This window comes from Cyprinus carpio, chromosome B22 (assembly GCF_018340385.1).
Source record: "Cyprinus carpio isolate SPL01 chromosome B22, ASM1834038v1, whole genome shotgun sequence".
In the NCBI taxonomy this organism is placed as follows: domain Eukaryota; kingdom Metazoa; phylum Chordata; class Actinopteri; order Cypriniformes; family Cyprinidae; genus Cyprinus; species Cyprinus carpio.
Window position 1 is genome coordinate 27,960,477 of NC_056618.1, and position 26,612 is coordinate 27,987,088.

At 36.8% G+C, this 26,612-nt stretch overlaps 1 protein-coding gene across 1 annotated transcript; it reads right to left on the reverse strand.

Annotated features, from left to right (window-relative positions):
* Positions 1-5,456: 5,456 nt before the first annotated feature.
* On the reverse strand, positions 5,457-21,205 carry LOC109092282 (CD276 antigen homolog). Its single transcript, XM_042749799.1, has 4 exons — positions 21,134-21,205; positions 6,782-6,822; positions 6,168-6,488; positions 5,457-6,002 (listed from the first exon to the last, which is right to left on the reverse strand). Exons 1-4 carry the CDS (start codon positions 21,142-21,144, stop codon positions 5,782-5,784), a joined length of 594 nt encoding a protein of 197 aa, XP_042605733.1. The 5' UTR covers positions 21,145-21,205; the 3' UTR covers positions 5,457-5,781.
* Between the last annotated feature and the right edge of the window lie 5,407 nt (positions 21,206-26,612).

The following is a 26,612-nucleotide window of genomic DNA, read 5'->3' on the forward strand; positions in this document are numbered from 1 at the left end:
GCACACAGACTGAAGTAGTTTAAGTTTTAAGTCTTTGGTTCTTTTAATAGTGATGATTTTGGCTCACATTTAACAAAAACCCACCAATTCACTATCTCAACAAATTAGAATACTTCATAAGACCAATAAAAAAAAAAAAAATTAAAAAAAAACATTTTAATGAATTGTTGGCCTTCTGGAAAGTATGTTCATTTACTGTACATGTACGCAATACTTGGTAGGGGCTCCTTTTGCTTTAATTACTGCCTCAATTCGGTGGCATGGAGGTGATCAGTTTGTGTCACTGCTGAGGTGGTATGGAAGCCCGGGTTTCTTTGACAGTGGCCTTCAGCTCATCTGCATTTTTTGGTCTCTTGTTTCTCATTTTCCTCTTGACAATACCCCATAGATTCTCTCTCTGGGGTTCAGGTCTGGTGAGTTTGCTGGCCAGCCAAGTACACCAACACCATGGTCATTTAACCAACTTTTTGGTGCTTCTGGCAGTGTGGGCAGGTGCCAAATCCTGCTGGAAAATGAAATCAGCATCTTCAACAAGCTGGTCAGCAGAAGGAAGCACGAAGTGCTCCAAAATTTCTTGGCAAACGGGTGCAGTGACGTTGGTTTTCAAAAAACACAATGGACCAACACCAGCAGATGACATTGCACCTCAAATCATCACAGACTGTAGAAACTTAACACTGGACTTCAAGCAACTTGGGCTATGAGCTTCTCCACCCTTCCTCCAGACTCTAGGACCTTGGTTTCCAAATGAAGTACAAAACTTGCTCTCATCTGAAAAGAGGACTTTGGACCACTGGGCAACAGTCCAGTTCTTCTTCTCCTTAGCCCAGGTAAGATGCCTTGTCTGTGGTTCAGGAGTGGCTTAACAAGAGGAATACGACAACTGTAGCCAAATTGTGTGGTGGCTCTTGATGCCTTGACCCCAGCCTCAGTCCATTCCTTGTGAAGTTCACTCAAATTCTTGAATCAATTTTGCTTGACAATCCTCATAAGGCTGCGGTTCTCTCGGTTGGTTGTGCATCTTTTTCTTCCACACTTTTTCTTTCCACTCAACTTTGTTAATATGCTTGGATACAGCACTCTGTGAACAGCCAGCTTCTTTGGCAATGAATGTTTGTGGCTTACCCTCCTCGTGAAGGGTGTCAATGATTGTCTTCTGGACAACTGTCAGATCAGCAGTCTTCCCCATGATTGTGTAGCCTAGTGAACCAAACTGAGAGACCATTTTGAACGCTCAGGAAACCTTTGAAGGTGTTTTGAGTTGATTAGCTGATTGGCATGTCACCATATTCTAATTTGTTGAGAAGGTGAATTGGTGGGTTTTTGTTAAATGTGAGCCAAAATCATCACAATTAAAAGAACCAAAGACTTAAACTACTTCAGTCTGTTTGCATTGAATTTATTTAATACACGAATTTCATTGAGTTGAATTACTGAAATAAATGAACTTTTCCAAGACATTCTAATTTATTGAGATGCACCTGTACTTAATTAATCACATAAAAATATTACCCCAGTTCATACTATGCTCAAGTCCTGAAATGCCAGACGCAGAACATGTACATTAGTGCTCACTATAAAGATGCCACTAAATCACCATCCAGAAGACAGTACTCCAATTTTTGACTTATTTTGGGAGAAAACTCCAGCAACATACAATAATTACATATTTTTATTTTGTTTATGTGTATTTTTATTCGTTGTATGTTCCTGTAATGGCTGATGCTTTGGCAATACTAGTCATGCTAAAAAGCTTTATTTGAAATGATTTGAATGGACACACACACACACACACAGAGAGAGAGAGAGAGAGAGAGAGAGAGAGAGAGAGAGAGAGAGAGAGAGAGAGTTGATTTAAAACAACATGGAAATACAAACAATACAGTACAAAAAACGATAAGTTTATAAATTAAATAAAAAAAAAAAAACAACAAAAAACATCAAACACAAAGAAAAGAAAACTTATGGAACAGAAACAATTGTTAAGGCACTAACACTATCAAAATCATTCATCCTTAAATTTTAAACAAAATTCCTGTTTCAAGATCATATTCTGTTTAGGGGTGTCCCCAACTAAGATTTTTCATAGTTGAATCGGAATATTCGAATCTTGCCAATATTCAGCTAATAGCCGACTCATGTTTGGGGGCAGGGCAAAATACATTGAGTCAAGTCAGACATTCGACAGCCATAATTACTGATGTTAACACACAGGGAAAATGTGTAACGAACACCTCGCAGATACAAACGGGGTAAATAATCGTTTATGTTTTGATTAAAAGATAGGTAACACTAAACGTCAGCGAAAGCCGCCTTTCCACTGCACACGCCATTCGGACACGATTGTCGCATTCCTCCCTCTAGTGGAAAGTTTTGATTAGAATACAACACATCCGCCGGGCGTTCGCATACGGTCTAGTCGCAGAAGTTCAAATATTTGAACGTATCCGAGGCTCAAATCGGATCCGAAATTTCCGCATACGCATATAATCGGAACTCTGCGCAGATCCCGCACTACTTTCCATTGGAAATGAATGACTGCCGGTCTGTCGCTTGTCGTTCGTCGGAGACAGTGGAAAGGCGGCTTATTAACAGGTCACAATTTTTTTTTTTTACAGTAGTGCTCTCAATATAACGTTAGCCTATATGACAGTAGTTATTAATGTTCTACATTTCTCTTTTGAGCTGCGCAAGCTATAGATTACCAGTAAAGTGACGCATTTAATAGCAAGTGTTTTATCAATGGGATTAAACTCATCATTTCATATAAAATACGCTTCGTTTTTTATACAACATAACGTTTATATCAGGGCTTATAGGCAATCTGCAAAAAGGGCCCGAATGCACATGAACGTGTCTGCACAGCTCTGAAAGAACTCATTTTGTGGACGCATTCTTCACGCAACAACATGTAGAAACACGTCAGCTAAACTCTAAAAAATCACGTTTAACGTTTTATTATAATGGTATGTTTATGAAAGTCCCAGTCATATTTATTAATATTCTACATTGTTTTTTGTCCTGCTCGCGCTGCGCGCTAAATAGAAGAGATAATCACAATGAAGCGCTTGAATCAACCAAATGAATCTTATATCAGGTAAATTATATATTCACGATATATATAAACCGGCTATAATATTTTGAAATCACGTGTACCCTACCTGAAAGAAATAAAACAAAAACGTCTGTCTGTGTCAGTTTGAGTCTTGTTAAAGTTTTAAATCCCTGCCACCAAGATGCTCCTCTGTCGGTCAGGGATTATGGAAAGTGAAACAAATCTATAGGGGTGGTTGGATTTATTCACGCGCTTTAAATTTTTTTTTAAGCTTCTTTCTTTTCAGATTCTTATTTACAGCTTTATCATAATAGGCTGTATATGAATTTATTGGGAAAACGGTAGTTCTATGTGAAATCAGACATTTGAGCTCCCCCATATAGTCAAAATGGCATAATCATAACACCCCGCGAATATTTGACTGTGAGTTTGGTAGTGAATCATACGGAAGTTCTAAGCGGCCATGCATTATCATTTTTTTCCTTCTTGTTTTCTCGTTATAACGACTTAATTTTCTCGTTATCTCGACATAACAAAAGTTGTTCTCTAAGAAATTACAAAACTGCGCCAAAAGGTGGCAGACCTGAATATAACTGATGGGGTGTTGTATAGGCCTACTGTATATCCACTTTACTGAACGCGTTTGGGATAGAATAGGACCTTTCTCGTGATTGCTATAATTTGTGCAGTATTGTTCATTATTGACATTTAATTAATTCAAAAATGTTAAATGCTTGAATCAATATGACTACTTTGTATATTAAGTTCTTGCTAGATGCATGAGTTCCCTAACAGCAAGCAGTTTCGGCCCAGATCCGGCCCGCATGGATTTCACACGGGCCAGATGTGGGCCAACACTGTTGCTGTCTGGGTTACACGCGTTCTGTGTCATAAAATAACTGCTTATCAAAACCAAGGTTGACGTCACTGTATTCTGTTTGCACCTATATCTTTATTTGTGCTTCTTTGAGATACATGATTGTAGATAATAAGCGGGGATGTTCTGTTTATCTACATCAGGACGGGATTTAACGACGTAGGCTATTGTGATGTGCCTCTTTTCCTTATTATTAATCTTATTGATGAGAAATGTGATGTATATGTAAAGTGTATAGGCTAATTTAATTCAGTGTTGTTATATAGTGTTGTAATCTTTTGTTTTCTACACACACATAAACACATTTACAACGCGTACAAATGAACGCTCTTTTCAAACAGAAGCTTGTAACGCACATGATATCTGTCACAGCATATAATTACTACTAAAAATTACAAATTATATATAATTTTATTTCAAATAAAGGGAAAATCAAAAGTAAGTTTAATCCAATCAGCTCTAAAAGATCTTGGAATAGTTCTGAATCCTTCTGAAGGCGCTCCGCCTGTGTTTGCGGTGTTGCTTTGACCATTTAAACATTAATTACAAAAACAGAAAGTCTGGTGTACTGTCTCTGGAAAAATCAACAGCGATTGATCAGCCTTTGTTTATGTATTGTAGACGTTATTACTAGGCGAAGCTAAATTTTCTGAAATAAAAGCTACAGTAAGAGCGCCCGGTTGTCCATCAGATCAAACAAAAATTTTAAAAAAACTAGATAAAACAAAAAACAAACAAAAAAAAAAAAAAAAAAAAAACTGTCATTATAACTATATCACAAAAAAATAAAACAACTATAACTATAAAAAAACAACGATAAAAACTAAATAACTATAATTAAAATAGATTAGCCTAAGGAATAATTGACGACGGGCCGTTGAATTATTAGAAACATAATGCACACCCGAGGTCAATTATTCCGCTTATACTACGGTTACCACACCTCAAGACATCGATCAGATGATATATTTAAAGGGATTCGTCCGGTTTTTGTACTTAAATCGCTATTGTGAGTAGGATTATTTCTTTCATCATCTCATCCAATGTCTCTTTTGCTAGTAACGTTACCAAAACGTCATTTTAAACTGGTAACGGAGGCTTGAGCCGTTGATAGCATTCTCCTGCAGTTATTAATGAAGTTATTAGAAAGAGAGCGAGAGAGACAGAGACACACACAGAGAGAGAAAGAGAGAAAACTACCTCTATGCATCTCTAAACAGCTCCGAAACTAAACAGCACCCAAAAACATGCTAAACCTTAAAGTCTAAACAACAAAAACACCAACTTACAAAAACCACCAGTGCAGCCCTGACAACACCTTTTTGTGCAAACTATACGTGACCGTTTTTACGGTTTTACTATGCGAAGTGATATGGAACTGCAATGCGGTCAGGAGAGCTGCCTGGAACTACGTTCGCCGTGCGTTTCCCTGAAAATAATTTTCTCAGAACGTTCGTCAGCCAATCAGATTCAAGCATTTAACGGGCCCGTAGTATACGTCGTTATAACGAGAAAACAACTTTGGTTATGTCGAGATAACGAGAAAATTAAGTTGTTATAATGAGAAAACAACTCGTTATGTCGAGATCACGAGAAAATTAAGTCGTTATAACGAGAAAACAAGAAGGAAAAAATAAATAATGCACAGCTGCTTAGAACTTCCGGTAAATCGGGCTCCTCGAATCAAAACAAAGAATCGTCGACTATTCGGGCTCACCCCTAATTCTGTTATACAATAAGAGCAAGGAAGTTCAAACAGCAAGAATATAAATGCACAAAACAGTGTCTCTGACACCAGAATGAAACAATGAAAGCTGTAACAATTTAGGTAAAATACCTTTTGAAACTTTTACACATTTGTTTCTGTCTGTTCTTTATCTTCAGTCAAGACAGGAGAGAATAAAGCAGCTTGAATTTTTTTTCTATAGATGAAACAGGCTATAAGCATAATTAATATTAATACAGCTACTGTAATGTAAACCCAGAGCAAAGATGATGATGTCACCACATCTGTTTCTGGTTTTTGGGTTTCTTGACCAGCTGATTTAGTTCCACTTTCTGTTGTTGGCTCTGTAAAGAAAGAAAGAGACAGAATGAAAGAAAGAAAGAGATTGCTGCAATGTGACAAATGCAACAGATTTGTCTAATGTTTATACAGCAGCATTCAGACTGAACAGAACATTACGAGCAAACTTTATTTTTTTATAAATATATCAATTAACCATTACTACACACCTTTGATGATCAGCTCCACAGTATTATGTTCAGATGAGTGTGCGATGAGACAGGTGTATTCTCCTGCATCAGCGTGATTGAGAGCAGTGAGTCTGATGTTGAAGTTTCCTCTCTTATACTCTTCAGGGAAAGTTCTGTTCTTGTACCGTGGCTCCTGTTGCTCTACTAAATATTTACCCTTGATTATATCAAACACAATCTTGCTGCCATTGTGTCTCCAAAACACTTCAATGTCTTGAGGTTTATAACCATGCCGAGTTGAAGAACACGGCAGGACAACAGAACCTCCATTAAAACCCTCTACTGTGAGCTGCAGAGAGACTGAAATCACACAAACTGTAACTGTTAACACACAATATAACATTCATACACATTTTTTTGTTTGTTTGCTTTAATGACATGCCAGATCATTTGGCATTTCATGGCAAAAAACATAAGTTAAATTTGAAATACAAAATATACTTGACACATTTTGCTAGAATTTCTAAAACAGGTATTAACTTGTTTAAAACCTTTTCCAAGGTATAAACAAAACAAAACCATAAGAAATCTAGAAATATTACAATCCAGTAAATGTTTTACATGAATATTAAATATGTCATTCATATGCTCACCTTTGTGTATCAGCACTGCAAACACACAGATGAAGTAGGATCTAGAAACAGAAATAATTTCTATTAATTTCTTGTTGCTAAACCAGCAGATCACCACACTAGCAATAACCTCGTCTGAGATGATCACATGATCACCACGAGGTGCATGCTGGCTAGAAATACTTTCTGACTCAACATATACACCAAATACACCCATAATATCCAGATTTTATAGTAAGCTTGATTATACCAACCTAAAAAACAAAAACCAAAAAAACTAAAATTCTGGGAAATTCTGACGATACACCTTAACTCATATCACTTAGAGTAAGAGCGAGGTTTGGTTTCATAAAACATGTTAGTCTTCTACTTGAATTAAATTGAAATGAAATTTCCTACTGATGTGTACATCCAAGACGAGGTGTTTGGCAAGTTCTTTAATTCACAAAGTTCTTTAATAACACACACAACACTCATTAAATAAATATTCACTAACAAATAATTATTAATAATAAAAAATCTATAACCACAACAACAATATGTCTGTTCTTTCTTCTTCATAACACACATTTTCAAATGAATGATAATTACACAATTATTAAATATGCAAATAGTGTTTATTCTCCCCATATCAGCAGAGTCTCACTTCTAAACAAAAAACACATTACTCACATTATCATTCTTAACTTAATGTTATTTCTCAATTTCTAAACTTTTTAGATATCTTAACTCTTATTAACATTAACCAATAAGCCTCCTGTTAGGCTCACAATCACTCATGTCCTTTATATACAGAGAATCAATCAATCAATCAATCAATCTATCTATCTATCTATCTATCTATCTATCTATCTATCTATCTATCTATCTATCTATCTATCTATCTATCTATCTATCTATCTATCGTCAAGTGTGATGAAAACCATTACTTTATCTTTCTGAAGAGCTTACAAATTGCAATACTGTTATATTTCTATTCTCATGATACCTTTAATTAAAATCCTGTCTGAAATAAATAAATTAAAAACTTGTCATCTGATTTAATTAAGCAAATACTTGAGATTTTAGGACTGAATCATTATTGCAATGATTAATATGTTTCTGGCATGTTGTAAGTTTGGCAATGATTATTTTAACTCTAACTGATGTAGTGCTTATATTTCTATTTCTCAAACAACCATGTCAGAAGACGTATTTGTGTCTCCAGGATGACAATACCAAATTTTATCAGGCTTCAGTTGTGAAAGATTGGCCACCACAGAGACCTGCAAACTTTATCCAATTGAAAGTCTTTATGATGTGCTGGAGTCGAAGAAAAATTTGCACACTTAGTTAGTTGGAACCCCTTTAGCTTTGACAATATTGTGCTTTTGTTGTGGCATTGTTTCAACAATGTTATGCAATATCACAACATTTATCTCCATCAAAAGTGGCATTATTATTGGCTGAGATCTTGTATGAGAGAGTCAAGCCACTCTGTAAAGTCGACTCCAGCACATCCTAAAGACTTTCAAAAGGGTTAAGCTCAGGACTGTGTGGTGGCCAATTCATGTGTGAAAATGACTCCTCATGCTCACTGAACCACTAGCTACGTTTACATGGACACTTTTTGTTTTAAAGGGGTCATGACATGGTTTTTTTTATTTTATTATTATGGTTCCCTAGGTGCAATTATAGTATTACTATAGTTAAAAAAAAAAAAAAAACTTTTAAAATGTAGTGAATTATTACATTTTCCCACCCTGTTTCTCATCCTTTGATTCAAACAGTCTGTTTTTGGGTTGTTTCCCCTTTAAGAGTTCACTGTTATGATTGGCTAACGACAGTGCCTATGATTCAATTATTAACACCCCCAGCCAGAACATTTGTGGATTGAGCGAACTGTTTAGTAGCCGGTGATTCCATGTATGCGATGTCGCGCTTTCATTGGTCAATCGCTGAAGCCTATTTCTGATTGGTTGTTGCCGCTTTTGACAGCGTTTTATGCCAAGAGCAAAGAGAAAGAAATCAAGAGAAGAGTATTTCTGGCCATGCTTGCGCTAACGCACGGGACACAGTCTAATCACATACACGCTTACTTTAAGCTTTAAGAGGAGAGGATCAGCGATTGCACTGAACACGGTTTAAGTGCAGGTATACTCTCTGAGCCCGAGCCCAGAGAAAATTCTTACAAGAGCAACGTAGTATCTGAGAGCGTGCACCCAGTTCCCGCTACGCGAGCACAGAGATTAGGCTTCGCGACATTATATTAATGTACTTCGCTTACAATACGCGCGCTCGACATTTGACAGGGAAATAAGCGCCATACTCGCGTGGCATTGTAATTTTCCTGTACACAGACCCACTTGCTGTCCGTCGACTGAACACTTGTGGAGGCGCTACGGGCGCGACAACGATCTGAAATGAGCGTGGTTGTCTTTGTGCTGGAAGGCGGTCATATGCAAATGGTTTGAACGCCACTTCATCGACCGTGGCGTCACTTCTTACCATGGATCCAGAACGAGCTGTATTTAGAGCTTGATTAAATAAATGTCTCGTTTATAATGGGGAGGACGCCTTAAGCTATGAAACTTGCAGGACGCTTTTAATGGTACAAAGACCTCTTATATTCCCAAAAGATCAAGGCAAATTTTACATCAAATCTAAATAAACATTTAATTGGAATTAAATCATTCCCACTGATGAATCCAAACATAGTGTTTACATGAATGCTAAATAAATGATTGTTAAATAGTTGATGTGTGCGTTTATATGTCACAAGCTTCAAATCAGATTTGATCTTTTGATATGTGCACACTTCACGAATATACAGAGTTTCCCACTGTTTTTGCGGGTAACCATTCTCCCTTTCTTTGTTTTAAAATGCAGACTTAATATTTATCTATTTTCGCTCCATATTAGAAGTTGACGAAGTTTTGTGCAATAAAGCATTTTCATTCAGATTGGACTTCTGAAACAACTATAATTAGAGTACAATGCTTCATGTACTGGGTCCAATTGTTATCCTAAAATAATGTTGTAGGTGCGTGTTGAATATGGTTGATTAAGAAATGAAAAGTTACACACTGCATCAGTTAGGGTTAAAAGTAGGGCTGTCAATTTAATGCATTAATCTAATTAATTAGTTATGGAAAAAAAGATCTTAATGCAATTATTGGACTCGCCCCACATTTATCATCTTACATTTCTTAAGTTGTGTTCGACCAAAGTCCCTTGATTCGACTTGACACTGTACAGACCGATCGGTGTATGACATCAAAGTCTTGTGACAGCCATTCAAAAGCTTACAGAGTTGTCTACTCTATTGCTCTCGCAGTAATTTGATGTAAAACAGTGGAGTACCACACAATTTTGAGACCCCTTAAGAGACACAATATAATGATACACATCTAGGGATATGCCAGTATCAAATTTTCATGTTGCGATTAATTGCCAATGCTTTTATCACGGTATACAGTATTACCACGGTATTGAAATTTAGTTTAAAAAAAGTGGTCATAATACAGTACAACAGATTTAATAACTTTTTTTTTATAACAAAAATAACTATACAATAATGCAATACAGAAAAATATATAAAGTTAAACGTTTTACACAGATTAAAGTGCAAAAGAACTATAAAGAACAATAGGTATCACTTTACAATAAGATCTCATTAGTTAACCTTAGTTAATGCATTAACATTCACAATGAACAACAGCTACATTTGCTACAGAAGTTATTAATCTTTTTTTTAAAATATGTCTTAGTTCATGTTAGCTCATTAAATAACACAGTTGCAACTTTCGATTTTAACAACGTGATATTAAATATTGGAATACCTAAGATTAATTAATGTTCAGAAGAATTTTTCATTGGCAGTTTATGTTAACTAATGAATTAACTAATGTTAACTAATGAAGCCCTAATGCTAAGTGTGAATGAACAATAAAGAATCAAAACAATTCTAGGGCATGTTGTAGTGGGAAAAGTATTCTTAAAATGCATCCCAAATTCTGAATAATTTGTAATATATAATTATTCACAGTAACGTGCATATTCATTGCCGTGATATATGGCATTACCGAATACCGGCACATGTCTATACACATCCGATTTCTTTCTTAACGGTTTATGTTCACTTAAGACATAACCACAGTTTTTTTATTTCAGGGCTCGCAAAATCGCTAGCCCGACATTCCGGTTTTCCAGTCGGGCTACCAAAATGTATCACCACTCTGCCCGACGGGCAATCTCTTATTTTAATTTAATTTACCTACAATTTCTGATAAAGCAGCATTTATGAGTGCGGAGCTGCTTTGTGTACAGCCGTTACCGGGGAAACTGCAATATTTTAGTGCTCCTAAAGCGCCACCTCGTGGCAGAGAATGAATTTGCATTTCTTGCTGTTTATAGTCAGATAAATACACATATCAAATCATGTTTTTACGCAACAAACATAGAGAGTTGTAAATGAGAAAGTTGATCTGCCTTCTAAAAATCTAAACAATTAGGATAGTACTATTTATACATTTTAAATTGACAATTTATATGCTTGATTTATCAGTTTTCATAAAAATGGTCTAATGGCTGAAATGCTGTTGTATAAGTTTTTTTTTTTTTTTTTGTGAAAACCTATCTGAACTGTAAATCATGTAATTTTTTGGCTCAATACTATATGTTACCATAAACATTGTCCAGCCTCACTCATACTATTCATTTTACTTGTGCAGCTCTTAAAATGGGTCATAAATCTGATTGTCTATATTTAAAAAAAAGATATTTTTTATGTGGGCTAAATAAATTAATTTTTGGGCTACCAAAATCTGAAAAGTACCTGCCCCAATCCCTACCAATCACATAAAAAATTCAAACTATACCCAGTATCCATATCTATTAGACACTTCAATCACTAAAAAAGTAAAACTCTAATAACTGAATATTTAAATTGGCAAGACACACCTCTCTGCGTGAAAGCACAAAAACAGAACACAGTGCTTATTTAAGCTCTTTCGTGTCTTTTTGTGCTTGCATATTTAAATTGGCAAGGTATACTTGTTCGTGCAAGCACAAGACAATGCAAAAATCTCATCTCAGTTCACACTGGCCTACATAAGCATCACTAATTAAAAGTCTTTCACTGCAGTTTTAATGTCGATGTTGCGAGCACAGGTATTCGAAGTACTCGGAAGAGCTAAATTGGATAGTCTTGTAAAATTGTGCTCCGGAGAAATGTGTTCTGATCCTCTAAAGCGTTTGCCATTTGAAAAAGGTCCTGGCTTGCCATTTCCTTGAAAAAAGGTCCTTGTTAGAGTAGGGGTTTAGCAGCAGACCAGTGCACAAAAACATAGTTTGCATCATCAAGGTCTGGCTATATTAAATTTAATCTTTTAATGTGTTAATGCAATAAGCCACATTAAGCATATGTTATAATAATCTAAAAATACGCTTCATGTGGTAACATCTAAATTAATTCATTTTATTTCAAAAATGTTTTTTAACATTATAAATGTTAGGTTACACCAACAAAACTAAATTTAAGGGTAATTGCAGGTAGAAATAGATATTTAACATAATTGCACGTTACCACTTTTACAGTGGGAGGTAAACGCTTTACATAAAATTTAGCATGTTGTCTTCATATTGTAGGCTCTTCTGCAGAGTTTAATATTTTAATATCACTGTCTTAATGAATAAGCCATGTTAAGCATTAAAAATATCCATGTTGATTATGGTGCGGTTGTCTTAGAAGTAGGGTTGTCAGCATTGACTTCAATAACGTGCAGTTGGTAAATCGTAAATTGTAAAAAATGAGATGATTCCAGCATTTCCTGCCAGAACTTAAAGGGATCATGTGATGCGATGAAATTTTTCACTCTTTCTCTTTGGAGTGTTATGTTTTCCTGGTGCAAAAAGAAGATCTGTAAAGTTGCAAAGACTCTAAAGTCTCAAATCCAAAGAGAGTATATCTTTTATAAAATTAAGATTTATCCATGCCCCTCCTAAATGGCTCGCTTAAACACGCTCTCCACATCTCTACGCCACTATGTGGGAGATTTGCATAACGCCTCCTAAATGGACGGGACGAAAGAAAGAAGGCATACTTATTTTCACCGTTGCTGCCACCACCAAGTTGTGAAGATATTTCGTGTTTCTGTGGAAAGCCAAAAATACTTTTTTGGCCTTTCCAAAGAGGAGAGACACAATTCAGAAATCAGGTGGTTCAACACCGTTCCAAGAACAGTTCAACCCAAATATTCAGATGTGCGCAGCGATTTTACGGAGGACAAGGACTCGTTCCCTGGGTGAGAGTATAGCTTTCACAATGCCGGTGTCTCTCTTTGTATAAAGGGGCGTAGTTCAGCACCCTTGCAAGGACAGTCTGGCACTTCTGGCTCACAGCCTGTAAGTACGTTTTCATATGTAAAGAATTTGCCACTGATGATTCAAACTCATGTTTTAAGCAGCTAAGAGCAGCGCTTGTTGTTTGTTGTTTCTCCGATCACAAATAGCAGTGATATGGTTTTATGTTTCACGCATGCCATGTGCAACGATGCCAGTAAAAACACAGTTTAAGCCATTATAATCAGTAATTATGTCCCCCACTGGATGCAAACAAATACCAACTAATGCAATGGGTTCTATTGCCTTTTGTCTTGTCACGTACTGGGACACACTGCATCACAGCATATGTAAGGCATACATTTCGCGGGCCACACGCCTTTGAGGCATTCAGCCAATCACAAACACACTGAAAAAGCATAGCTGGCTTTCAATCAGAGCACACACGTCTTTTCAGAACAATGAGCTTTTGTAAAAATAGACGCCTTCAGCCAGAAAGCATGGGGCATAGAGGTTAGAACAATAATGTACATTATGTGGAAAATAATGTGTTTTTTGAACCTCATGAACACATTGCATTACACTAAATACACAAAATAATGTTCTTTTTAGCAATGTCATATGACCCCAAAGCGCTGCTGAGTGGATTCCTAAATATCGTTGATTGGCCACTGTGCTCACCTAATATATCTGCTCATAGTCACATCTTCTGACACGGCTGTCACATGCTCCTGGTGTGCTTCTGCGTAAGTGCTCGTCATTAAGATCAACACAAGTTAATAAAAATTTAATTTAAAAAATATCATCCAAAAGGTAGATTTTCCCTGGTTGTTGTTTTAGTATATTAAGCTGTGTCATTAGTTTTCACATGCTTTTCCACTCCACTGCACTACCGTTGCACTCACATCTCATGGTTTTTGCAGTATCCCGAGCATGACACTGCATTCTAAAAATGGGAAAGTACTGCTCACTGCAGAGCCAAACAGCCTCCAGCTCCACGTCTGTGGAACTAATGAGTGGGCAATAGGGTGAAAGCACAGGGGTTAGGTAGGATTAGGCCTGTGGTTAGGTGTCTATCTCCACCCATTACCTAAAAGTTCTTTAAAAGAATTTGGCTCTGCAGCAAGCAACCTCTCAAAACAGGCACTCAAGTCAAGAAGTTTAAAAGTTCTTTAAAAGAAGAGACCTTAAGTTTTTTTGCAACTTCCATTGCCGCGTCTTGCAATTTTCAAAGCAAAAACACATTCTGTGTGATGCCTTTTGGTGACCTGCTCTGTTGGAGGACATAAAACATACTTTGCAATACATTTCAACGGTGACATAAAAATGAATTTGTATTTAATGTGACCACAATTTAAGAAAATCATTTTAAGTTACTAATTATACTGCTTTCATTTCAACGGTTACTCAAACAGCCAATAAATTATACAGTAGTCAATATCTGAAGTGGATCAAAACATTTCACTGAAGTTAAATTAAAAAAAAAAAAAAAAAAAAAGGACAACTTTGATAAACTTTTTTGATCCACTTCAAATGTTTACTACTATTCTATATACAGAACGCTAGTAAAGAACATTAAATAATATTATCACTGACTTCAGTCTAGTGCAAGTTTAAGCACTTTCAAAACAACTCCCGCTGTAATCAATGAAGCTGTCTACACTGTAGGCATGTGACAGTATCAGATTTCCATGTTGCGATAATTGCTTAACCTTTTATCGCGGTTTTGAAATTTAGTTGGAAAAAAAGGGTTGCCACAGTATAACAGGTTTAATAACTTCTTTCTTATGACAAAAATAACTGTACATTTAAATAAATAAAGCAATACACAAAAATTTATAAAGTAAACAAACAAAACAAACAAAAAAAAACAAAAAAGAAACATTACAAATAAGGTCTCCTTAGTAACCTTAGTTACTAGGTACTAGGTATTTCAGTCCAAATTCAAAATATTGGAGAGAGTTTTTTTTCACCCGGCCACTCCTCCTCAGACTTGTCGCACACGCAGGTTGACGACACAAACAGGAACGAGCGCACTTGACAATGAATATAATGAAATATGCTGTGTTTTCCGCCAACTGGCAACCAAAGCCAAATACACTGGGTAACCAGTGGGCGGCTTCACAAACCAAAACAAAGATCACATTCCAGCCTGAAATCCGCACATTTTGACTGTACTGATTCGAGGCATTGTTTTTCAGATAAACAAGCATGTTATTAACTTAGCAAGTTCAAAAATATCTGCAAACATATTATGGTATTTTTATGCTTTAATAATCAAAAACTAACAAACATCAACTTTAATGCATTAACATTAACAATTAGCAAAAAATTCATTCTTTACCAATAATTTATAACTATTTGCTAACAAATTATAACACACATTCACTGCAACCTAACGTTGGAGGATAAAATTGTTCAACTAAATCAGAACACACATGTACTGCACCTTTACGTTTATGAGCAGAGGAATGCACACGCATATGTCATGGTACTCTCAATAATGGCAGAGGATGGTGGACTTGGAGGATAAAATTGTTGAATGAAGTCGTTGTTTTTGTTTTCTTTGTGCAAAACAACAACAAAAAAAAATTTAGTAGCTTAATAAAATTAATGATCAAAAACTTATTGGATTTATCAATGTCTTAACAACTTCCTTACTACTGCCTTTTTTCTTCTAATAAATAAGTTGCATTGCTGTCAATACATAAACATGAAAATAAATTTCTATGATTTCATTATTGTGTTCTATAAAATCAATTCATATCTTATTGGAATGAAATAACATGAGTAATAGAAACTTACCGTTCAGACAAAAAGAAACTCCTTCATTACTTACAAACAATACTCCTCACACACCACACACATGTTCTCAGGCAGTGAAAAATACATCGCAGAGCAAAGAGAAAACAGACAACGTGCAGGTAGAAAAATGGTAGACAACGTGCAGATAGAGGGCATTAGAAAGCATATGGTTCGATGGGAGGTGGTGGTGGAGCACTCCACACCCCACCCCTGCAACCGCAACCCCTTGGCCGACAAGATTATGAGCAGAGCTACTTGCTTTCTGTTAAGGAGCCTAGTGAATCAAGATTTATGCGTTGCAGCTATAAGTTTCAGGGAGAGATGTGGCATCTAGGCAAAAAAAAGCATCTTTATTTTCTGGTTTCCCAAAAAGAGAGATGCATTTAGGAATCTTGTATGATTATTTCTACATAAATAGAACAGCAATGCATTTTATGTATGCAATTTTTCTGAACTATAGTAGATAGGAAGTGGCCTGACTTTTGTTACGGTGCATAATCTGTACGCTTCTGGAACTGAAGCCGTACTGCAAGTATGCTGTTTTGTTAGCTTCTGCGACATTTGGCAGAAGGACTGCAATACACCTGCTACGCTTTATGGCCTGTGTGTAGCGGTGAGAGAGAGAGAGAGAGAGACAGGTCACACAGTGGCGCCAGCCGTCTTAACCATTCGCGTGGTTTGTGTACTGCAAAACACAGGAGAGCTTCCATCACTGTGTCTCGTCAAGTGACTCTGTTCCTCCTTCAGGCTTGGAACTGATGGTAAAACTAAAGACAATATTAACTATGTTTATTTCCTTATTTTAGAAAGATGAAGCTCGCTATTTATGGAAAGCGGGGCCATTACATTGACGAAAAGGTTATGATGTTCAGCCAATCACAATGCACTCAACAAGTTTGGCCAATCAGAGCAGACTGTGCTTGTCAGAAGGAGGGACTTTGTAGAAACGACGCGGCTTTTGAGAGAGAGGGCGGGCATAGAGGACTCCACAATAATGTACAGTATTTGAAAAATAATGCGTTTTTTGAACATTAAAGCATGTCAACATATTCTGTTACATTAAATACACAAAATAATGATCTTTAAAAAAGCATCATATGACCCCTTTAAGACATTTACTGCCACCTAACAGGCAGGTTTAGTTATTATTTATCACTTTATTAAAATATTAATATTTACATATTAATAAAAGATCTGAAAATAAAAAATCCATATTAATAAAAAAAATAACAAAAAAAATAAAAAACCCAAAAAAAAAAAAAAACAAAAAAAATAACATAAAAAAATATTGGCCTTAAAATATTACAGTGTGTTCAAACAGATTACAGCCAAATTTCATGTGTAATTAATAAGCAATTAAAGAAGTCATATGATGTTGCTAAAAAGAACATTATTTTGTGTAATGCAATGTGTTCATGCGGTTTGCTGTCCAAAAAACACACTATTTTCCCACACACTCTGCATAAATTGTTTCTCCCTATGCCACCGCCTTTCTGAAACGACGATCGATTTTACAAAGCTTCCATCGCCTCTAAAGAGCCCAAACCAATAAACATTGTGATTGGCTGAATACCTCAAGCGTGTGACGGAAATGTTACACCCCTCACCATACTGTGATATCATCTCCCAGCACGACGAGCCCAAACCAATAAAATAAACAGAGACAAAACCAATAAAACCCATTACAAACGAGGCATTTGTTGCATCCAGTGGGGGACATAATTACTGATTATAATGACTTATACTGTGTTTTTACGCATGCGACATTTGCGATTAAGTACCGTGTGCCAGATTAAAACCATGTCTGCATTTGTGATCGGAGAAACAACAAACAACAAGCGCTGCTTGAGCAAACGTGAGTTTGAATCATCAGTGGCAAATCCTTTAAATATGAATACATACTTACAGGCTGTGAGCCAGAAGTGCCAGATTGTCCTTGCAAAGTTGGAACTGCCCCACTTTATAGAAAGAGACACCGGCATTGTAAGCTACTCTCACAGGAAACAGTCCTTGTCCTCTGTAAAATACGCTGCACACATCTGAGTATTTGGGTTGAACTGTTCTGGAACAGTGCTGTAAATACACCACTTAACACTGATTTCTAGTTGCTAAACCTCTTTTGAAGGCCAAAACAAAGTAGCTTCGGCTTTCACAACGGTAAAACAAAGCTTCAACAGCCGGAGAATAAAAGGGCACGCCTTTCTTTCTCTGCCTGGAACATTTGGGAGCAAGGCAGGCAAACTTTCCCACATAAAGACGCAGAGATGGGGGGCGCATAGTACACGTCGCTTTTAGGAGGGCGCGGCTGACCTTTACCTTTATAAAGAATATCTCCTGGATTCTGAGACTTTAGTCTCTGCAACTTCATGCATCTTCTTTGCACGTAAGAGTTTGCAACACCTGTAAAGAGAAAGAAAAAACCGGAAAATCGCACCATAATGCTTAATCCTCTGACTCTGATTACTCAATCACCACACTGTGCAAAATTCAAACTCCGAATGGTGACCTTTTTTTTCAAACAATAAAAGACTTATTTTAAAACGTATAACATGCCAGAAACATATTAATCACTGCAATAATTCTTAAATTCTTCAGTATATGCTTATTTAAATCCGAATGGTGACCTTTTTTTTCAGGCATTGTATTTCCTATAATTAGTGTATTAACTGGGATTTTCGTTAGTTTTGTTTAAATAACTTGTCAATACGAATCAAACAAATTAGCAAATATTTCCATTCACTTAACAATATACAACAATATATTAGACATTTATACCAAAAAGTATTAAAAGTGGTGATCTTAACCCAGGGTTCCTCAATAGCAGGCCTGCGAGAGAAATACCAGTTTTACTTAAAAGTATTAAAAGTGCTGATCTTAACCCATCCTCAATACAACACCAGCCATACAAAAAAAATTGGCCTGCGCTTATTTCAACTAATGTGGCATGAAAATTCAAACACAGCATCAGAAAGCGACATTACGATATTGGGTCATTTTCCACTGCAAAAATTCAAATTAGTCATTAATCCAACTCTACCCCCCATGTAGTTCCAAGCCAGTAAAAGCTTCATTCGGCCTTGGAACCACAATTTAAGATATTTTGGATGAAAAACCGGTGGCTTGTGACTGTTCCATAGGGCTGCCAAAATAAATAGCGGTTGTCAAAAGTTCAGGAAAATATAAAGAATGCTACTCAGAATAGTCCATCTGCCATCAGTGATTCAACCGTAGCGCTATGAAGTAACAAGAATACTTTTGTACACGAAAGAAACAAAAATAATGACTTTATTCAACAATTCCTCTCTCTTCTGTGTCTCGCAAATCAGCGTGAGTGCTAAGGTTTCAAATCTGAGCTGTACACAGATGGTGTATGCTCTTCAGTGTCAGCCACGCTGCGCCGATGCGCTGTTTGCTTCTTAAAATGAGAGCATTAGGCCTACACATAAAAGCGTGTATCCCCATTTAATGGTGACTGAGACGAAGCGCGCATCGCCATTCATGGGTGCTGCTCAGAATTGCTAAGATGATGCCACGCTGATTTGGAGAGACGCAGAGGAGAGTGAATTGTTGGATAAAGTTGTTCTTGTTGTCTTTGATGATACAAAAAAGTATTCTCAATAAAGCCTCATAACGCTGCGGGTTGAATCACTGATAGCAGATGGACTATTCTGACGATACTTTCTATGCTCTCTCCTGGACCTGACACTGTTATTTAACTATTTGGCAGTCTATGGACAGTCAGCAAGCCTTCAATGTCTAAACTCAAAATATCTTAAAGTGTGTTTCAAGATGAGTCAAAGCTTTCTTGGGTTTGGAACGCATATCGGGGTAAATGATTAATGACAACTTTCATTTTGGGATGGAGTAACCTTTTAACCTACACTGTGTCTACACTGGACGTGGGCGTGGCGCGGGTGGGACGCAAACAAAATACAATTGAACTTAATATGGTCGGTACACGTGTTCTCCAGAAGGCTGTTGACCTGTTCTATTGGCATTACGCTGACACTTAAGTTAAAATGATTTGCAATGCTTTATTTAGTCACGGTGATAGATAGGTAGGATATAAAAAACATGGCGAGTGTAAGGTGAAGAAGGTGGACACCGAAAAGAGCGTTTCAGATTTATGGATGCTGGTTTACAGTGAGTTCACACAATCAATGTAATTTATCCCACTCAACAGCCAACTCACATGTCTCAATTAAACTAAGTTATCCCAATAAATACACCACTCCCATTACAATATCAAACTATGTGACCTGCAATCCGGCAGATATCCCATCTGGGCCTTCTATAATGGCGTCTAATGGGACTGTTTTAAGCAGGTTGCCCCTAAATTTATTTGCTGTTTGCATGAACATACCCAGGAGACTACAGACAGTCATTAAGGCTAAGGGAGGCATGACTAAGTATTGATAGTTGTGTAAATACTGTCATACTAACAGCTGTCTGTATAATTTTTGGTTGATCGTAATCCATTACATACCTTTCTATCAAAGCTATCTAACATTATCAAGATTAGTTTGTTCTGACACAGTTTAAAACGGTATGAGTTCTTGTCATATTTTATTACCATCTTCTAAACTATAGAGTATAAACTGTTATAATGTGAAATGTTGAAGGTGTCTGACAGGTGTCCGGCACCGTTTTGGAATGATTTAGATTGCATGGGGTGGAGAGTGACGTCACTGGCCCGTTTTGTATTTGGTTATTTTTGAGGACGGGAAATAGATACAATGTAAATTTTAACGGCACAAACCGTCCGGCACAAATCGAGCACAAACAGTTATGTGCAATTTAGAGGAACTGGGGTGGAGAGTGACGTCACGGCCTCCGAAAATATTTTGGTTATATCTACGGAAGGAAAATAGATACAATGTTTGATTTAACGGCACAAACGGGCACAAAACGAGCACAAAGGAAACTGCGCTGGTTTGGAGCGATTTGGGCAACATAGGATGGAGAGTGACGTCACACGGTCGAAAAAAGAATGTTTAATATCTCAAACATCAAACCAGCACAAACATTCGTTTTTGCGGCACAAATTAGCACAAACGTAGCACAAACGAAACAAATAGATTTATCGATCAATTATGCCATTTTGAAAGAAGATAAAACGAAGTGCCAGATGCAAATGCGAGCACGCAAACTATATTAAGTCTCTTTACACATATCGCGGTAGGTTCAGATATGTGGGAGTATTACGTGTTTGGGGTAAACAGATGTCGTTAAAAGTCATAAACATACCTGGTGATCATGGTTAATCAATAACATATATTGTACGCAACCGAAAGTAGGCTGTTGTCTCCCTTATCCGGGGTTTCAATGCAGCGGAAGTAGTCATAGCAGTACGGCACAGTAACGTACGGCAAAGTTCTGATGAATGAGCTTTTGTTTTGCATGATTTATTTATTTATTGCTATATACATGTTATTATTATTGTTATCATTTCCACGACTTTCCAAATTTTTTTTTCCACGAGTTGCCAAAACAAGAAAAAATATAGGAAAATGGATCACAGCGATCAGGAGAAAGATGATGTCAAAATTTACATCACTTCCTCAAGCTCTGTACCTGGAGGTCAGATGTTTAAAGTGTTTTTTTGGTTACGGTTCCTCTGAACCCCTGCTGGTAGATGCTGGAAAACTACATTAAAAGACGGCAACTTGTGTTTTCTAGAAGTCTTTTAGAGCGCAAACAACCTGGCAGAAGTGTTAACTATTTAAAAAAAAGAATTAAAATGTGATATAGTGTTAATAACTGTGGAAACAATCAGTTTTTTTTTTTTTTAATTAAGACTATAACTGTGTCCTAAATGACGCAACATATGCACTTATACATTATATACTGTATGCACTATGTACTCAGCCATGTAGCGTATGAATTTTATAAGGTTTTTTTTCATTAATAATTGGAGTCTGATAGCCCCTCCCCCTTTGCTACATAATCAAAGCTGCGACAGTTGAGTGCATTAAGTGTCCAACATTCCACACTTCATTTTTTTTTGGTTATTTAAGTTTATCATCCGGGTATTTAAAAGTGCACTTTTTTTTTGGAATTCTCATTGAATGCACTACTCACATTATTTCTACTACAAAACATCACATAATAGTGCATAAGAACGCCGATATAATGATTATGTCAAACATTTACAAGTTTTTCAGTTTGTGTTAGTGTGGCCAACATAAATATTCTTGTGTTTTATGCATGTGGAACTGAATATTTTATGGTATGTTCATGTCACGCTTGAGTTACTGTAATTACCAGATTACCAACCTAAAAACGTCATGTCACTGGAGAACTTCAAATTACAACTTGGGCTGTTTTTCCTCAATTCCTTTATACACATTGCATCTTTCTGGGAAAGTGTTCAGTGGAGAGACACACTCATCTTCATCCCAGCCAACATTTCATGATGGGGCCAGTTTGGACACGATATGGACTTGAGATATGGGCCCTACATGGTTTTGTCCGTGGTTTTCATGTCGGCCCTGTCTGAATTAACTTCAGTCTCAGTCCTTCTACTTTTGCCCTCTTGTTTTCCATCTAGGGTGAGAGACTGCAGTCCTTAAAAATGGTTTCATCCCTCATTCTTGCTATTTTTTCATCTAAATATTTTCATTTCGTACAATAAATCACAGCCAAATATCGGCTCCACCCATCCCATCTCTGGGGTTCTAGATCTTTCCAGCCTTGAAATGTCTGGTTCACTATCTCTAGTCTTTGGAAAGTGTCCAGGCTCTACTGTTTCTTCTGGTCATCCTTTCACATTTCAGACAAACATCTCCATGCTTAAATCTGAAACAAGGTTGCTTCCTCGTTTTCCCAGCAAACTTGATAGAGCAGCAAATCACTGCACATTTTATTCCCAAAATGCTTCCATATGTGCAAGCAATAGACTGGCCTGTAAATTAAACATATTATTTAGTAATCTAGTATTCTACCGATTGTTCCATCGATTAATCAAGAAATTGGATAAGTATTTATTCTTTATTAAAGAGCAATTCTAGATATACAAGAGAAAATAAGATAGGTCTCTTAAAATAAACAACTAATTTGACAACATAAATAAAACATACAATAATTACAGTTAAATCTAAACCCATTTAATGCATTTACAGTATCTCACAGAAGTGAGTACACCCCTCACATTTTTGTTAATATTTTATTATCTTTTCATGTGACAACACTGAAGAAATGACACTTTGCTACAATGTAAAGTAGTGAGTGTACAGCTTGTATAACAGTGTAAATTTGCTGTCCCCTCAAAATAACTCAACACACAGTCATTAATGTCTAAACCGTTGGCCACGAAAGTGAGTACACCTGACTAGGTTAGGTTCATAGAGTAAGTTACCATGGTAACTGAGTTTGAGTATAAGTTACCTCTCTTTCAGAAACAGGCTTGACTTACCCTGCTTTCTCAGGTTTGACAAACCTCCCATTCTGAAACGGAAAACCCAGAGCTTCCCTCATTTCAGGTTTAACATACTCAGAGTTTTCACTTAACCTCCTTTTGGGCCCCAGATCTGTCTGTAATGTGTATATACAGCAGTATTCACCCAAATCCTAACTAATGAACTTTGATTTTATTTTATGTAAATCTTCATATATTATTCAAGTAGTTTGACACACTGTTGACCTGCAGCTCCACAGTCTTCTGTTCCTTTCGGAGAATGATGAAGCAATTGAACTTTCCTGCTTCAGTGAGTTGGAGTTTGTTGAGTTTGATGGAGAAGTTTCCTCTCTTATACTCTTCAGGGAAAGTTTCAACTTTGTTCTTGTACCATGGGTCCTGTTTTTCTACTACCTTGATTATATATCATACACAATCTCACAGTTTTTGTGTCTCCAGTGCACATTAATGTCTTGAAGTTTAAGATCCTGTTGAGCTGAAGAACACGGCAGGAGAACAGAACCACTGATAACAGCCTCTACTGTGAACAGGGGTGTATTCCAGAAAGCACGGTTAACTTACCATCAGCTTTACCCTGAACTTTCTGTTGATTAACCTCAAACCTTGCTTACTCAAGGTATGTGGTTCCAAAAACCGCGTCAGGGAGTAAGTTCATTCAACTCAGATTATGTTCCTGACATTCTCAACAAATCGACGAATCAGTGAGTCACTATGGAAACGGGCGCTAGGAAAAAGCGAGCCATGCTGTTTCTTTCTTCTTCTTTTACATGCTTAGTGCATATCGCCACCTAATTGATGGTTGTGCAATCATTTTAATTTTCTTTTGTCCGTTTAATCCTTGAGAATATGAATTATATAGTTTGTTTAATGCTAATTTTATCATATCAGTCATATCAGATATGTATTTTGATTTAGAATTTAGACATTATAGAAAATGCCGATCCATGTGGGAAATGAAAATATAAAATGTAATAAATATATACAGGTCCAAAAATAAAAATTAGCATATTGTGAAAAAGTTCATTATTTTCCATAATGTAATGATAAAAAATTAAACTTTCATATATTTTAGATTCATTGCACACCAACTGAAATATTTCAGGTCTTTTATTGTTTTAATACTGATGATTTTGGCATACAGCTCATGAAAACCCAAAATTCCTATCTCAAAAAATGAGCATATTTCATCCGACCAATAAAAGAAAAGTGTTTTTAATACAAAAAAAGTCAACCTTCAAATAATTATGTTCAGTTATGCACTCAATACTTGGTCGGGAATCCTTTTGCAGAAATGACTGCTTCAATGCGGCGTGGCATGGAGGCAATCAGCCTGTGGCACTGCTGAGGTGTTTATGGAGGCCCAGGATGCTTCGATAGCGGCCTTAAGCTCATCCAGAGTGTTGGGTCTTGCGTCTCTCAACTTTCTCTTCACAATATCCCACAGATTCTCTATGGGGTTCAGGTCAGGAGAGTTGGCAGGCCAATTGAGCACAGTAATACCATGGTCAGTAAACCATTTACCAGTGGTTTTGGCACTGTGAGCAGGTGCCAGGTCGTGCTGAAAAACTAAATCTTCATCTCCATAAAGCATTTCAGCAGATGGAAGCATGAAGTGCTCCAAAATCTCCTGATAGCTAGCTGCATTGACCCTGCCCTTGATAAAACACAGTGGACCAACACCAGCAGCTGACATGGCACCCCAGACCATCACTGACTGTGGGTACTTGACACTGGACTTCAGGCATTTTGGCATTTCCTTCTCCCCAGTCTTCCTCCAGACTCTGGCACCTTGATTTCCGAATGACATGCAAAATTTGCTTTCATCCGAAAAAAGTACTTTGGACCACTGAGCAACAGTCCAGTGCTGCTTCTCTGTAGCCCAGGTCAGGCGCTTCTGCCGCTGTTTCTGGTTCAAAAGCACACGCCTGTGCACGGTGGGCTCTGGATGTTTCTACTCCAGACTCAGTCCACTGCTTCCGCAGGTCCCTCAAGGTCTGGAAACGGTCCTTCTCCACAATCTTCCTCAGGGTCCGGTCACCTCTTCTCGTTGTGCAGCGTTTTTTGCCACACTTTTTCCTTCCCACAGACTTCCCACTGAGGTGCCTTGATACAGCACTCTGGGAACAGCCTATTCGTTCAGAAATTTCTTTCTGTGTCTTACCCTCTCGCTTGAGGGTGTCAATGATGGCCTTCTGGACAGCAGTCAGGTCGGCAGTCTTACCCATGATTGCGGTTTTGAGTAATAAACCAGGCTGGCAGTTTTTAAAAGCCTCAGGAATCTTTTGCAGGTGTTTAGAGTTAATTAGTTGATTCAGATGATTTAGGTTAATAGCTCGTTTAGAGAACCTTTACATGATATGCTAATTTTTTGAGATAAGAATTTGGGGTTTTCATGAGCTGTATGCCAAAATCATCAGTATTAAAACAATAAAAGACCTGAAATATTTCAGTTGGTGTGCAATGAATCTAAAATATATGAAAGTTTAATTTTTATCATTACATTATGGAAAATAATGAACTTTTTCACAATATGCAAATTTTTTGAGAAGGACCTGTATAATATAATAAATTAAACATTACCTTGTCATAGTGTTTTATAATTTATACAGATAACTGTTATATATGCCAAATAAAATAAATATAATAACCATATTGGATTAATATATTACCTTTTTTTATTACTTATATTAGCGCTTCATCATTAAATCATATATATATGTAATATTATATAATGATGTGCGCTATCTGTCATGCCCACTGAAGGCTCGTCAGTAGATCACACGTGCGCTGAAGTGATCTAACCCAAGAACATAACCTGCTCCGGAGTAGGTTAACTTCAGAGAGCAAGTTACTATGGTTACTAACATACCCTGAAAGTAATCTTTGATTTTGGAACCGAAAGCTGAGGTTATCCACACGCTTATCCTCAAACATACCCGGGTATGTCACATAACCTGCTTTTTGGAATACCCCCCTGCAGACACACTGAAATCACACAAACTTTAACTGTAGACACACAGTCTGACATTCATACATGTAGCATGTTTGTTTGTCGTAATGCCATTCCAGATTCCTTGGCTATTTTCTTGGCAATAAAAACATACTTTAATTAAAATGTTAAATACAAATTAAAGATATTTAAGACACATTTTTCTAAGCATTCTAAAACGAAACGTTATTAACTTGTTTAAAACCCTTTTCAATGGAATAAACAGAATAAAGCAATAGAAATATTACAATCCAGTAAATGTTTAACATTAATATTACATGTGTTATTCAGATGCTCACCTTTGTTTATCAGCACTGCAA

Excerpts from the sequence above, each read along its gene's own strand:
- LOC109092282 (XM_042749799.1), bottom strand. Across the intron at positions 6,489-6,781 it reads TGCAGTGCTGATACACAAAG|TCTCTCTGCAGCTCACAGTA; the intron begins GTGAGCATATGA and ends GTGTGATTTCAG. Across the intron at positions 6,003-6,167 it reads TGTGGAGCTGATCATCAAAG|AGCCAACAACAGAAAGTGGA; the intron begins GTGTGTAGTAAT and ends CTTTCTTTACAG.